A 14,090-nucleotide genomic window follows, 5' to 3' on the forward strand; every position below is an offset into this window, starting at 1 on the left:
CCCTTCCCTGTCCAGTTCAATCACAGGCATCCTAGTTTCCCAGGGAGTTCCCTGGTGGTCCAGTGGTTAGGACTCGGCGCCTCACTTGTGGTGGGTTCAGTCCCTGGTTGGGGAACCAAGATCCTGAAAGCTGCTCAGCATGGCCAAAGAAAAGAAGAAGAGGAAGGTTTCCCGCTTTTTATAGTCGGGTCAAAGAGAGAAATGGCTGGAGAAAAAAAAGTTGCAGGTGGAAGGCTTGCTAGGGAAGATCCAGCCCAGCCTTTCCAAAGATACCAGTTGGTTGGACAGTTTCCTGGAAAGATCAAGCAAAGATTCCATTTCAGTAGAAATCGTAAGTGGTTTGTGGGAATGCTAGGTAAGGCACAAGCTTTGGGGTCAGACTTGTGTTGAGTCCTGGCTCCCCCACACTCTAGCTCTGACCTTGGATTTAACGTGAGCCTTGTTCCCGCTCAGTTACCAGCAGAGACTCCTGCCACAGGATTTCTGCGAGGTGTAGATGAGTCCATGTCCTGAAGCTCACAACACAGAGCTTGGGGTACATCAAGTGCTCAGGACCTCAGGGGCCCTCTTTCCCCTCCCCTTCTTTGTGCTTAACTTGGGACAGCTGCCTTGAAAGCCGGCTGGAACCAGTTCGGCCAGAGTTCCTTTGACCCATTTGACGACTTCAGTAGTTTTGCCCTTGTTAGAGAGCTTGCATCTTCAGAAAGTGACTCCCGTACCTTGTAAAACCTGCTGTCAGTGAGGTCTGATGAGGGCTGATTGGATTGGGGCTCCATGTGGGGTCTTCTCCTGTGTGCTTCACCATGTAGTGGCTGAATGTAGAAACTCCAAGGAACCTGCACTCTGCCCAGTAACCACCGCTCCCTCCTGCCAACTGATCTGGGTTAGCCTTTGCAGTGTAGAGTCTTGTGCAGGTGCTGGGCAGGGCATTCTCTTCCCGTTCTGGAACAATTTGTCCCTGCAATTTAAAAGCAAGTTGCAGCATGATATAGCACTAGTCCTTTTAAACAATGACAAGGATACTTTTATACCACCAGAACGTAATATTCCAGATTTCTGACCTAGTGTGACCTTGGGTACTTAAAAAGTGAGTCTCCATTACCAAAATGGAATGGAAATACAGAACCTATTTACTCATAAGTTTTCTAAGACAATAAATAGTTCTGTAATAGGAAAACTGGTGTGCCCTAAAACTAAGTGATGTGTTTACTTCAAGTTCTGAGAACTGAAGATCTCAGGGCTTTAAAGAATGCTCAGAGAAACAACTGTCTAACTGATGGAAAGATCACCTGGCTAAAAGCCCCCATCCCAACCCCCATCTGACACAGACAATAGAGCAAACATTAAATCCAAGCATATTAATCCTGTTCAGAACATAGGGGTTTACTCAAAGAAAATCCAGTCCTAAAGGGAGAAATAGAGGAAGATGTGAATCAGTTTGAAACACAGAATAAAGATCAGTTTCTTCAAGTTAGTATGAAGGTAAACTGAAATGCCAAGAAATCGCTGAAGAATACCTGCTGTTATTTGCAGACATATAGTGAAATTAACCTGAAAGAACAAGCAGGGAAGGATATCAAAGATCTCCCCCACCACCACCATCAAATTCAAGATGAAACAAATATGGCAGGATGTTATCCCTTGTTAAATCGGATGGTGGGTCCTTAGGTATCAGACATCTTCTCTGTATTTGAAAATTTTCATCATTTAGAAGTCATGATGGGTCATTCACCTTTTCAAGAGCTATGCTTTGACTTGGATATCTCATTTGGAAGTAACAAAAAATAGTTATTTTTTAACGTTGATTTTTAAAAACTTTTAAAATAGCTATTTTTAATAGAAAATTTTTAATAGAAAATTGAAAAAAAACTGTAAAATAAGGGGCCGTCTATGCTTTGTATGACATACCCACACGATGGCACAATATATTGTGCCTGATGCATATTGCTCCTGATGCAGGGGGCCTGGGTTCGATCCCTGGTCAGGGAACTAGATCCCACGTGCATGCCGCAACTAAGAGTTTACATGCCACAGCTAAGGAGCCCACGTGCCGCAACTAAGGAGCCTGCCTTCCACAACTAAGACCTGGTGCAACCAAATAAAACAAATATTAAAAAATAAATAAATACAATAGCTCTAATTCAATCAATGGAATACTGTTAATGTGGAAATGGCAGAATATACCTGCAGTGATTAGAACTATACAAAATACAGGGAATTCCCTGGTGGCGCAGTGGTTAAGAATCCGCCTGCCAATGCAGGGGACACGGGTTTGAACCTTGGTCCAGGAAGATCCCACGTGCCATGGAGCAACTAAGCCCCTGTGCCACAACTACTGAGCCCGTGCTCTAGAGCCCACGAGCCACAACTAATGAGCCCGTGTGCCGCAACTACTGAAGGTGGTGCGCGTAGAGCCAGTGCTCTGCCACAAGAGAAGCCACTGCAATGAGAAGCCCATGCAGCACAACGAAGAGTAGCCCCTGCTCGCCGCAACTAGAGAAAGCTCGCGCACAGCAACGAGGACCCAACACAGCCAAAAATAAATTAATTTAAAAAAATACATTTACCTTAAAAAAATTTGTTTACTCTTTTTTTAAATTAATTCATTTATTTTTGGCTGGATTGAAGACCCCAATGGCTGAAGACGAGAGGAAGACAGCCCTGGAAATGGTCCAGGCAGCTGGGACAGATAGACACTGTGTGACATTTGTATTGCACGAGGAGGACGATATCCTGGGAAATTCTCTTCGTTACATGATCATGAAGAACCCGGAAGTGGAATTTCGTGGTTACACTACAACCCATCCTTCAGAGAGCAAAATTAATTTGCACATACAGACTCGAAGTGCCCTTCCAGCTGTTGAGCCCTTTCAGAGAGGCCTGACTGAGCTCATGAATAGACATCTGCCAACATGTGCTTGATACGTTTGAAGCCAGCATAAAGGAATGTAAGGATCAAAAAGCCAGCAGAAATGAAGCCATATTCTAGTCCCTTATGCACTATGCAGGGAGGACTGACCTCTAGGATATCCTATTCATGTTCTTGCAAAACCCAGAAGTAAACGTTTGTGGTTACAACATGACCTGTCCTCCAGAAAGGCTTCTTTCTAGCTCTTAACCCACTTCTGCTGTTGGAGTCCCCATAAGAAACTGTATTCTTCTAATAAATTCCCTCTTTTATTTAAACTGGAAAAAAAAAAAAGAATGTATGTGATCACAGGCACAACATTCTAACTTCTGAATCACCCGTTTTCACCTTAATTGCTACTCTTCCTCCAGATCTCATTTTAATATCTTCTTCAGGGAAAGTCTTCCCTGACCTCTCTGATTAAGTCACTTCTGGCCACACCAAGTGCCCAATAAATATTTATTTTATGAATGATTGAATGATCCTCTTTTTCTATAAAAATCTCATAACTTCCTTGTTTACAATTCCCTGTATCATTTTCACAACCGTCAATACAGTTTATTATTATTACTTCTTTTTAACATTATTTAACTCTGAAATTCTGCCCTTTAGAAGACCACTGAAGGTTCTTCGGACTTGGAAAATTTTGACATTTAATGTTTGTTTGTTCATTAATCAAGTATTTAATAAGTGCATTTAATGTGCTCTATTTATGTGCATTGCAGTGAACAAGATGGACAAGGTTTCCAGGCTCAGGCAACTTAACACACTCAAGGTGGAAGGAGAGCGGTAACACATGTGATACAATGTCCGGGAGTGATTAAGAGCTGTGAAGGAAGCTAAAGCTGGGCAAAGGAACGGGAACCGATGGGTGGGCTGTTTTAGATAAAGTGGCCAGGGAAGGCTCTTGAGGCAGTGACACTTGAGCTGAGGGCTGAATGAAGTGAGAGAGTGACAGGGAAATACCTGCAGGGGGAACGTCCCTGGCAAAGGACACGGGGACTTTGAAAACCTTGGGGCGAGAATAAGCTTGATGTATTTCAGGGGAAAAAAGGTGGCAGGCAGTGGAGTGAAGGAGGGAGAAAGTAGTAACCCTAACCCGGGAAGGCAGATAATCACGCATTTACAGACTTATGCTGTATAACTACCAAGGAAAAGCTTCTCTAGGGGTTTGGAGTGCAGCCTTGCAAGATCCTAAGCTGATGGGCCTCGTTTGACGGTTCAACAAGGTCACGCCAGCTGCTGTAGGGAGAATGCACCGTAGGTGGGGTAGCAGAGCGGGGGAGAGCAGTAGGGAGACCGGGTTAGGTACACGATGAAGGGGGCTTGGGCCAGGGTGGAGGGGCGTGGAGGGGCTGAGAAGTGGTCAGAACCTGCTCGGGAGGAAGGAGGGCAGATCAGGTTATTCCCCACTCCCCAGCACAAAGCTGCCGTGTGGCTTCAGGCGCTGAACCAGGGAATGGTCCCAAAGAGGCACTCCTGATCCCAGGATCGGTCGGGGCTGGGGGCAACTTCGTCATAGGCTTGCAGCCCCACAGACCTGGGTATGAACTCCAGATCCGCCACTGACTGCTGGGGGTCTCTGGGCTAGCTAACCCTTCGGGTCAGGAAGACTCCTTATCTACAAAATTCATACCTGCGAAGTCCCTACGAGGCCCACCTGCGTCTTCCGGGTCAGCTCACCTGCGCAGGCGCAGAGGCCCAGCGGCCGCTGCGTGGAGCTCAGTGCGCGTGCGCCGGTCTCGGCCTCTCACTCTCTCTCCCCCCTTCCCCCCCTCACCCGCCCCAGCGTGCGCCTGCGCGGAGTCGCGGTTCGGCGGTGGAGACCGGAGGGCTCGGGGCTCCGAGTGGCAGCGCGCTCGCGGCGAGCCGGCCCGAGCCCGGGCGGCGGGTACTTCGCCATGCCGGGGATGGTGCTGTTCGGCCGGCGCTGGGCCATCGCCAGCGACGACTTGGTCTTCCCGGGGGTCTTCGAGCTGTTCGTGCGAGTGCTGTGGTGAGGGCGGGCTCTGCGGGCAGCGGGCGGCCGGGACGGAGGAGGGAGCGGGGCCGAGGCGGTCGAGGGCAGGGACCGTGTCGCCTGCCCTGCGTTCTTGTACCTGGTCCTCTCCACCGCCCGAGGAGGTGGGTGCCGCTGCTCTCCCCATTTCCAGACAGCATACGGCGGCCCAGAGCGGGGACGCCGTGCCCGGCGTCATGGGGTGGGCCCGCCGGCGGGACGTCGGCGCTGCAGGGCACGGGCACCCCTCCGGGGCGTCGAGACCCGGGCCTGGGAGCCGTCGGGACTGCGCTGCCGCCCAAAGCCGTGGCCTCGGGACCTCCTGCCTCGAGCCGGGAACAGCCATCAGCATCGCTCCAGCGTTCTGCATGGAAACGCACTGCATCTTGTCTGCCAAACGCAGGAATGGCAACAATACCGTTCGTGCCGTTCCTGAGCCGGTTGTGGCTGAATCCCTCGACGAGCACACAGGACTGGCATTTTCTCTCTAGTCTTTCAAAATGTGGAATCCGTGGGGAGTGGAATTGGGTGCCTGAAAGTCAGTCCCAGAGGGTCTGAGCGAAGAGTAATATCATCGTTATTAAAAAGTAGATTCTTAAGGGGAGAGGAATTTAAAAACATGAAAGTATGAGCTGCTTCTTAGTTGTTTCATAGTTTTCAGGGCCAGTCTTTCTGAGATCATTTCCCGTTATTATTTCTAGACAAGCATGTAATATCACAAAACTGACAAAAGCATAAAAAGTTATCTAGTCCAGTTCCTCTTCTGGCCTTGAATCTCTAACACCGCGTTCTCGCGAAATGGTTCCCTGCCGGATTCTGAAATAACTCTGGTGAAGAACCACTATGACGTTGCATTGTTGGGTGCTGCCTTTCATTGTTCTGTCCTGAATTACAAAATATACTTATGAGTCTGCAGTCCTTGTCCTTTCAAGTTGATCAGTGTTCACCACAGAACATCTTTCCATAGCTTGCTTCCCATCCCCTTGTTTTTGTACTACACCCAGCAGATTACGACGTGCGTTTGTCAGTTTCTTGTTAATCCACAGAAGTAAAAATTCTCTTGCTGATGACTGATCAACTATATACTTTGGAGTCATGATGGGGCAACTTTCCAGCAGTTCACATTATATTTGCTTACTTATGGCTTTAAATGTATTACAGCAGGCACAGAATAAAAACAATGATGTAAGCATAGAAAGTATAAAGCTCATTAAAAATAAAAAAAAGCCATACTCTTTAATTGACTTAGTAAATATGTTATTGAGGAAGATTCAGTTCCAAAGTGAACCTCGCCTTGTTTTGGAAAGTATTAACTCCATTTACTTCCTTCCATTGTGTTTTTCAAAGCGGCTCCTTGGATTCCATTTCTGACACTACCTGTGTCTCGGCAGGTGGATCGGCATCCTGACGCTGTACCTCATGCACAGAGGGAAGCTGGACTGTCCTGGTGGCGTCCTGCTCAGCAGTTACCTGATCGTGCTCATCATTCTGCTGGCAGTTATCATATGCACCGTGTCAGCCATCGTGTGTGTCAGCATGAAAGGTAAACACTAGTCTCTTCTGTTTGACACCGCTTCTTCCTCTTCTTCTTTTTTTGGCTGCGCAGCCTGTGGGATCTTAGTTCCCAGACCAGGGATGGAACCCGGGCCCCCTGCAGTGGGGGGGGTCCTAACCACTGGACCACCAGGGAATTCCCAACACCCCTTCATTTTTAATCGCTTTTTTGAGATACAATCCACATACCATACAATTCATCCATTTAAGTGTACAATTCAGTGATTTATCGTATATTCAGAGAGTCGTGCAACCCTCCCCGCTATCAATTTCAGAACATTTCATCACCCCAAAAAGCATTTCCTGTGCCCACTAGCAATTACTCCTCATTTCTCCCCAACTCCCTCAGCCCTAGGCATCCACTACTCTACTTCCTGTCTGTAGATTTGCCTGTTTTGGACATCATATAGGTGGACTCATCCACGATGTGGCCTTTCGGTCTGGCTTCTTAAACTTGGGATAACGTTTTCAAGGTTCATCCGTGTTAGAGCATGTATCAGCACTTCATTCCTTTTTATGACTGATTAGTATTGCACTGAATGTGTATACCACAGTTTATTTATCCATTTGTCAGTTGGTGGACATTTGGGTTGTTTCCACTTTCTGGCTGTTACAGATAATGCTGCTTTCAGCATTCGCATACATGTTTTACATACCCTTATGTTTTTATTTCTCTTGGATATGTACCTAGGGGTGGTAGTGCTAGATCACATGGTAAATCTGTTTAACTTCCTGAGGAACAGCCAGACTGTTTTCCAAGCAGTTGGACCATTTTTCTTTCCCACCAGCACTTTATAAGGGTTCCAGTTTCTCCACATCCTCACCAACACTTATTATCTGACTTTTTGATCATAGCCATCCTGGTAGATATGAAATGCTATCTCATTGTGTTGTTTTTTTTCGTTTTTTTTTTTTGCGGTACGCGGGCCTCTCACTGCTGTGGCCTCTCCTGTTGCGGAGCACAGGCTCTGGATGTGCAGGCTCAGCGGCCATGGCTCACGGGCCCAGCCGCTCCACGGCACGTGGGATCTTCCCGGACCGGGGCACGAACCCGTGTCCCCTGCATCGGCAGGCGGACTCTCAACCGCTGCGCCACCAGGGAAGCCCTCATTGTGGTTTTGATTTGCATTTTCTTGATGACAAATGATATTGAGCATCTTTTCATATGCTCAGTGGCCATTTTTATATTATTTTTAAAGAAATGTCTGTTCAGATTCTTTGCCCAATTTTAAATTGGGTTCTTTGTCCTTTATTAATGAGTTGTAAGAGTTATATCTCTTCTTGATAGTTTTTTTCTATATGTTACCATTTTCTGCAGACAGTCGTTTAGCTGAGAATGTCTGAAAACGTTGGAAACCTTCCCTGTCGATTACTGTGGTTTGTAGGATGAGCTGAGCACTCTTGTGGCTGATAAAGAAATGCATCAGTAAATGAAAACTCATCCGTCAAAGGCAGGGCTGCATGGCATGCTACCATCCAACGTGTTTTATCACTGCTTGAATCGGGATGTAGGAGGGAGGCTTACAGATTGTAGATGATGATGATAAAACTGGGAGGGAGTAAGTAGCTGATACCCTGGGTGATGGAATCAAGATCTCGATAGGGTGGAACAATAGACTGAAACTTAATAGATGGTAGTTCGTGGGGAGAAATACAGAGAGAAATGTTAGTGGCAGAGTGTTTCATGAGAAAAAGCCCTTAGGGTTTGGATGACCAAGAAGCATGGCGCATGCCCACGTACTGCAGCAACGTAGAAAAGAGAGCCCTGGCTATTTTAGTTTACCTCTGAAAACGTGAATGCATGGGGTCTGGATCAAAGACGGTCCCAGTTCTTTGGTCTCTGTCGGCCCCCAAGTCTGGATCGTCGTTGGTACTGACGCTGAAGGAGAGGAAGGAGCTGAAACGTGTGTGATGAGGGGTTGGCGCGATGAGGTTCTTATTGAGCTCAGAGTTTCTGAAAGATGGTGTCATTTCAGGTACAGGGAATCTAATTTAGTTTCCCTATCTGTTCACAGCACATTCTGTTTAGCACACCAGGTTTACAACTGTAATAGTGGGTTAAGTACAAGCCCTTTTCTCCTTAAATGTTTTTCTTCGGATATTTTGGGTGGTGTCAGGGCACAGTCACACCCCTGCGGTGGATGGATGGCCGCATGCCTCAGGCTTCTCCTCGCAGGCACCGTCACACGTCACAGTTCGGCAGACATCTGTCGGTTGTGTGCGGTGTTCTGGGTGGGTTGCTTATGCAGCAGCCTCCTCCAGACAGGACTTCCCCCCACCCCTCACAGAAACCGGCCCTGTGCCCGGTGCAGGATGGGTGGTTGGTTCAGGACTGGACGTGTGCCCTGATTCGGGCCAGTGAAATTCAGGGAGTTTCCTGGGAAGTTCCAGGGAAGTCCTTCCCTGCTCCTCTGGGAAAGATCCAGAAGCAGCATATGGTTTTCCTTCGGGATGGCACTGTGCATGAGTGAGCTGCTGAATTCCCGCTGAGTCTCCTCCACTCACAGCCCAGGAGGAGCTGAATACAGAGGAGGGCAGGGCTGAGAAGCAGAGGACAGCCTGGTGCCAGTCCTGGCCCTGCATTTCCAGCCCCTTGAGTCAAGACAGGTCCTGCTTGTTTTTATGTTTTTTAATTTATTTATTTTATTTACTTATTTTTGGCTGTGTTGGGTCTTCATTGCTGCGTGCGGGCTTTCTCTAGTTGCGGCGAACGGGGGCTACTCTTGGCTTCTCATTGCGGTGGCTTCTCTTGTTGCGGAGCACGGGCTCTAGACACATGGGCTTCAGTAGTTGTGGCACATGGGCTCAGCAGTTGTGGCTTGTGGGCTCTGGAGCGCAGGCTCAGTAGTTGTGGCACATGGGCTTAGTTGCTCTGCAGCATGTGCGATCTTCCTGGACCAGAGCTCGAACCCGTGTCTCCTGCATTGGCAGGTGGATTCTTAACCACTGCACCACCAGGGAAGCACCCTGTTTTGTTTTTAAACCAGTTTGTTTCTGATGCTTGTAGCTAAAGATACCACAACTGAACTGAAGACAGTATTTTATCAAAACATGTTAGTTTAATTGCCAATTTGTTACAAATCAATAACATCATATGCTTTATTTTAAATATTATGTAAATTTCAGTGAAGAACACCATAAAGTTAAAAAAAAAGACAGATGATGGTTAGGGTCAAATAAGAAGAGGAATAACCATCAAGCCGACAGTAGATGATGACTGAAGATTATCAGTGAAGTAATACATTTGGATGAAGTCAGAATTTCTCTTAACAGCCTGGGGGTATAATTTCAAAGCAGTACTGGGGATACAGCTCATTACCTTAGTAGAAGCCATAAGGTTGTTTTCATTTTCTTCTGATGAAAATTAACCTCTACTACTAAAATAAATAATAGAATCTATAATAAATGTCAGAATTGGCATATTGGTGGATTTAATCCACATTTTAGCGCTAATTGACCATTGCTTAACAGTGTCACATTTGTGCATCAATTCAGGTTTGAAATGAAACTGCTGTTACAACCAGCCTTTGCTGTAGCATGCATACCACTGAACCTGTTTGAAATAAAGTTTTTCTCTTATTTTTCAAAGAAAAAAAAAGACAAATGGGAGAAAATATTGTAATAGATGAGACTTAGAGCCAATCTCCTTAATATAGAAGGGCTCTACGATAAATAAGAAAAAGACCAATAGCGCAAAAATGGGCAAATATGGTGAACAATAAAATAAGTAAAAGAGATTTTTACATATATAAAAAAACATTCAGCCTCAATCACAGTAAGGAAAATTCATCAAGGTGATACACTGGGTTGGTGAATCTGTGCAGTTGTGAGACTGTTGCTCCTGGGTCTTTCCTGGAGCAGGGAACGCCTTCCCCAGAACCTCCTTTCTGCTCAGGCCGCTCATTTTGTTGGTGGGCATGTAGATTTGTTGAATCTCTTGGAAGCCTAATTTGGCTGTGTGTGTTGTGTACGTGTGGGTATCAGCCGGTTTCTTCCCTATATATTTGCATGTGTGCAAAATACTTGAAGTTTGCCACAGTGTTGCTTGTAGGCATGAAAGATTGGAAGAAACTAGGTGCCTGTCAATAGGCCGCCGGTTTAAGTGTCGCTCGTTCATATGATGGTCTCCTGTGCACCTGCTAAAAAGAATGTGAAATGCTTTGTGAATGGACAAGGAGTGATTTCCAATATGCTAAGCTACAGGACACTGTATGTAGTTTGTTACTTTTTTGTAAAGGGATAAACTTACCTGTTTGGTTTATGTGTGGACTCTCTGGGGTGGGTACATGAGTGACTAGTTTACCTTGAGGGAAGGTGACCGAGGGCTGGGATTCAGTGGTGGGAGGGAGGCTTAACATTTACTTTATACCCACTTGAGCGCTTTGAACTTTTCACCCTTTACCTGCATTGCCTGCACAGAACCAGAGTTTTTTACAAGTTATAAACTTTAGGTGTATCTTTTAATAACCGTGAACCCCTTGGTAAACCTTATTACTGATACATGGGTAACTCCCATCACCCCTTCTGTTTCGTAAGTCATCTCAATAGTTAATCTGTCATTTGAACGGAAAGGCCTTGTTTCTGAAGCTTTTGGCTGATACACCTCTAAACGAAACAGCGCACATTGTAAGGGTGCATTTGGAACAAAGAGAATTCAGTCATCTTTATCCAGAAAACCGACGCTTGTGTAGTTACCTCTTTCTTGGTCTTCACTGTAGAATCTTGATATCGTGGTAGTTTCTAGTTTTGATTTGAGAACCTCCCTGATGAAATCCTACTGTTTTGGCCATGTGGGAGGTTTAATTAGGGAAGATCCACCCTCGTGCCTATGGTGTTTTGAGAGAACGCCCTCCACTTCCAAGGTCTGCCCTTCGCTGTGTTTGGTTTGTATTCTGGGACATCTTGCATGGCCTCGGCGTTTGTCTTAAGAGCTCCTCTTATGCCGGAGAAAATCACTGCAGTGGCTAGAGGTGTCAAGTCCCGAGATTCTGTGACACGGGCCTTCCTTGTGTGGCTCTCATGTCATCGGCTCAGCCATGTGAAGGGCAGCAGGGTTCCTTCCTGAGACGGCGTCAGGGATAGTACGATCGGGAACGTAGCCACGCTCATTCATTCTGGGGCGTCAGCCTTGTGATGCTCGCTGCAGCACCAGATCCACACCGGCAGCTCTTTACGTCGAGGAGAAAATAAAGGTCTGCGTAAAATAAAAATGCTTTTCTAGGCAAAGCGTAAACATAAAAAGGCTTTTTTAGTCTCTCACGTCTTCTCTGGACCCTTCACCAGAACTCCGTCTCCTGCTTCCTTACCTCCGAGTTTGCTTCATCCGGGCAGGGTCCCGGGCTGGAGCCTCCCTGCTCCAGCAGCCTCTTCTTTGGAATCCTAGCCCTCCAGGAGGTAGGATGTGAGCAGGTGCTGTTTCCTGTTTCTCTCTGCTGGTTGACTATTGCTATATAATAATACACTACAGATGCAGGACTGGTTTTTACATACCTGCACTATTTGTCCCTCAGGGAGAGAGAGGGCGTGCTGTTTCAGTTATCTTAGAACATTGTGTCTTTGTGCCAAAAAGAAGGCCGGATAGTGTCTAATATTTTAAAATATGACTCTGAGTAATTCATTCTAATGGAAGGTAGCTTTTGGAATTTAAAAGCTATTTCCTTATCCAATTATTTTTTAGATCTTAGATTTTTTTTCAGTCACTGTTTTTGTTTTAATCATGTGGCATTTTTATGTTGCTGAAATTGGTGTTTATCACAACTTTTTCCCAAAGGGAGAGAGTTGATTTACACCAAGAATTAAAGTACACAGGCCTCTAATGATACTTGGATTTGTTTTACAAACAGTTTTATTTATTTATTTATTTTTATAAGTTTATTTGTTTGTTTTTGACTGCGTTGTGTCTTCGTTGCTGCGCGTGGACTTTCTCTAGTTGCGGCAAGTGGGGGCTACTCTTCGTTGCAGTGCTCAGGCTTCTCATTGTCGTGGCTTCTCTTGTTGCAGAGCACGGGCTCTAGGTGCTCGGGCTTCAGTAGTTGTGGCACGTGGGCTCAGTAGTTGTGGCGCACGGGCTTAGTTGCTCTGCGGCATGTGGGATCTTCCCGGGCCAGGGCTCAAACCCGTGTGCCCTGTATTGGCAGGCGGACTCTCAACCACTGCACCACCAGGGAAGCCCCAAACTCAGTTTTAAATGTTGTGTCTAAGTGGTGAGCTTCTACAAGTGGTCTCACACATCAGAATTGTTCGCTTCCCAAAAGTGAGGACCACGGAGCATTGGTGAGGCAGAGAGCCTGCAGCGTGCGAATCTGGATTATGTTTTAGAAAGTGGTTGCTAAGCCCTCTGAGCCTCAGCGTCCTCATTTGTAAAATGGGATGATGACGATGTCACAGCCATTGGGAGGATTAAAGAATAACGGGCCCATGCCGTTTCAGGTGGTGCCTGGATTTTCCTGGCTGTGGGAACCCGGGTGACTGTATACCTCTGTTTGCTGGTGACAGTTCTGTTTTATGTTGATTGTCCCAGCATTATTAATAGAGCCTCCCTTTGCTCTCAGAAGTATCCCAATTTGGACAGTGATTTTATTGTCACTCTAGTTAGAACCCAGAAGTGTTTTTAAACGCTGGTAAGTCTAAGAAATGAATCTGAGGCTTTTTGTCATGTTTCCCATCCCTCGCTTTGTCTCTTGCTCTCAAACTTAGGCATTGTTGCCCAAGTACAGGCAGAAAAGTCAGGTGGCGGGTGAGCCTATGGGACACACATGTGTGCTGTGACAGCTGTTTTTTTGTGGAAGGGCAACTACTCATCTCTGAAGGGGCAAGTGACCAGTTTGAACATTTTCTGTGTTTCAGGGACCATTTGTAATCCTGGACCACGGAAATCCATGTCTAAGCTGCTCTACGTGCGCCTGGCACTCTTTCTGCCAGAGATGGTCTGGGCGTCCCTGGGGGCCGCCTGGATAGAGGACGGTGTTCAGTGTGACAGGACGGTGGGGAATGGCATCATTGCGACTGTCGCCGTCAGGTGAGGTCTCCAGTCTTCTGCAATTTCTTGTCCAAAATGTACTCGAGATGCAGGTAAACAAATACCTTCTGAATAACTGAGGTGGCCCAGTGTCGTGCAGGCTTCCTAATATAGTTAGAAAGGGATCTTTTTTTTTTTTTTTTTTTTTTTTGCGGTACGTGGGCCTCTCACTGTTGTGGCCTCTCCCGTTGCGGAGCACAGGCTCCGGATGCGCAGGCTCAGCGGCCATGGCTCACGGGCCCAAACATTCCGCGGCACGTGGGATCCTCCTGGACTGGGGCACGAACCCGCGTCCCCTGCATCGGCAGGCGGACTCTCAACCACTGTGCCACCAGGGAAGCCCAGAAAGGAATCTTTCTGAGTAAATCATAAAAATGCAGAGGCACTTGTTCATACACGAGGAATAGTTCATCTCCCATTATGCACTTATTGATGTAGTTTCCTTTCTTACCCGTTCTCATTTTTCTGCATTCCCTCCCTTCCCTTACAAGAAGGAAGAGCCCTGAAGACCAAAATAGGGCCAAAACTAAAAGTAGGACGTGAAGAAATATAGTCTCTGGAATTGCTGCAGGAAATAATCCGCTGGAATAAGGTTTATGCCCTTTCCAGAC

General features: G+C 46.6%; 1 protein-coding gene and 1 pseudogene across 2 annotated transcripts in view; both read left to right on the forward strand.

Moving 5' to 3' along the window:
• The first annotated feature begins 2,613 nt into the window (after positions 1 to 2,613).
• Positions 2,614 to 2,989, forward strand: LOC132593439 (DNA-directed RNA polymerases I and III subunit RPAC2-like; annotated as a pseudogene).
• Positions 2,990 to 4,710: 1,721 nt separating this feature from the next.
• LOC132593465 (diacylglycerol lipase-beta) overlaps positions 4,711 to 14,090 on the forward strand; it is a 28,951-nt gene continuing 19,571 nt past the window's right edge. For both annotated transcript variants that reach the window (XM_060284657.1, XM_060284658.1), the window contains exons 1-3: positions 4,711 to 4,904; positions 6,299 to 6,450; positions 13,308 to 13,479. In XM_060284657.1, coding sequence (XP_060140640.1) covers positions 4,810 to 4,904; positions 6,299 to 6,450; positions 13,308 to 13,479 — 419 coding nt within the window. In that variant the 5' untranslated portion in view covers positions 4,711 to 4,809. The remainder of the gene's footprint in view (positions 4,905 to 6,298; positions 6,451 to 13,307; positions 13,480 to 14,090) is intronic.

The sequence above is a fragment of the Globicephala melas genome, chromosome 15 (assembly GCF_963455315.2).
Source record: "Globicephala melas chromosome 15, mGloMel1.2, whole genome shotgun sequence".
In the NCBI taxonomy this organism is placed as follows: Eukaryota; Metazoa; Chordata; class Mammalia; order Artiodactyla; family Delphinidae; genus Globicephala; species Globicephala melas.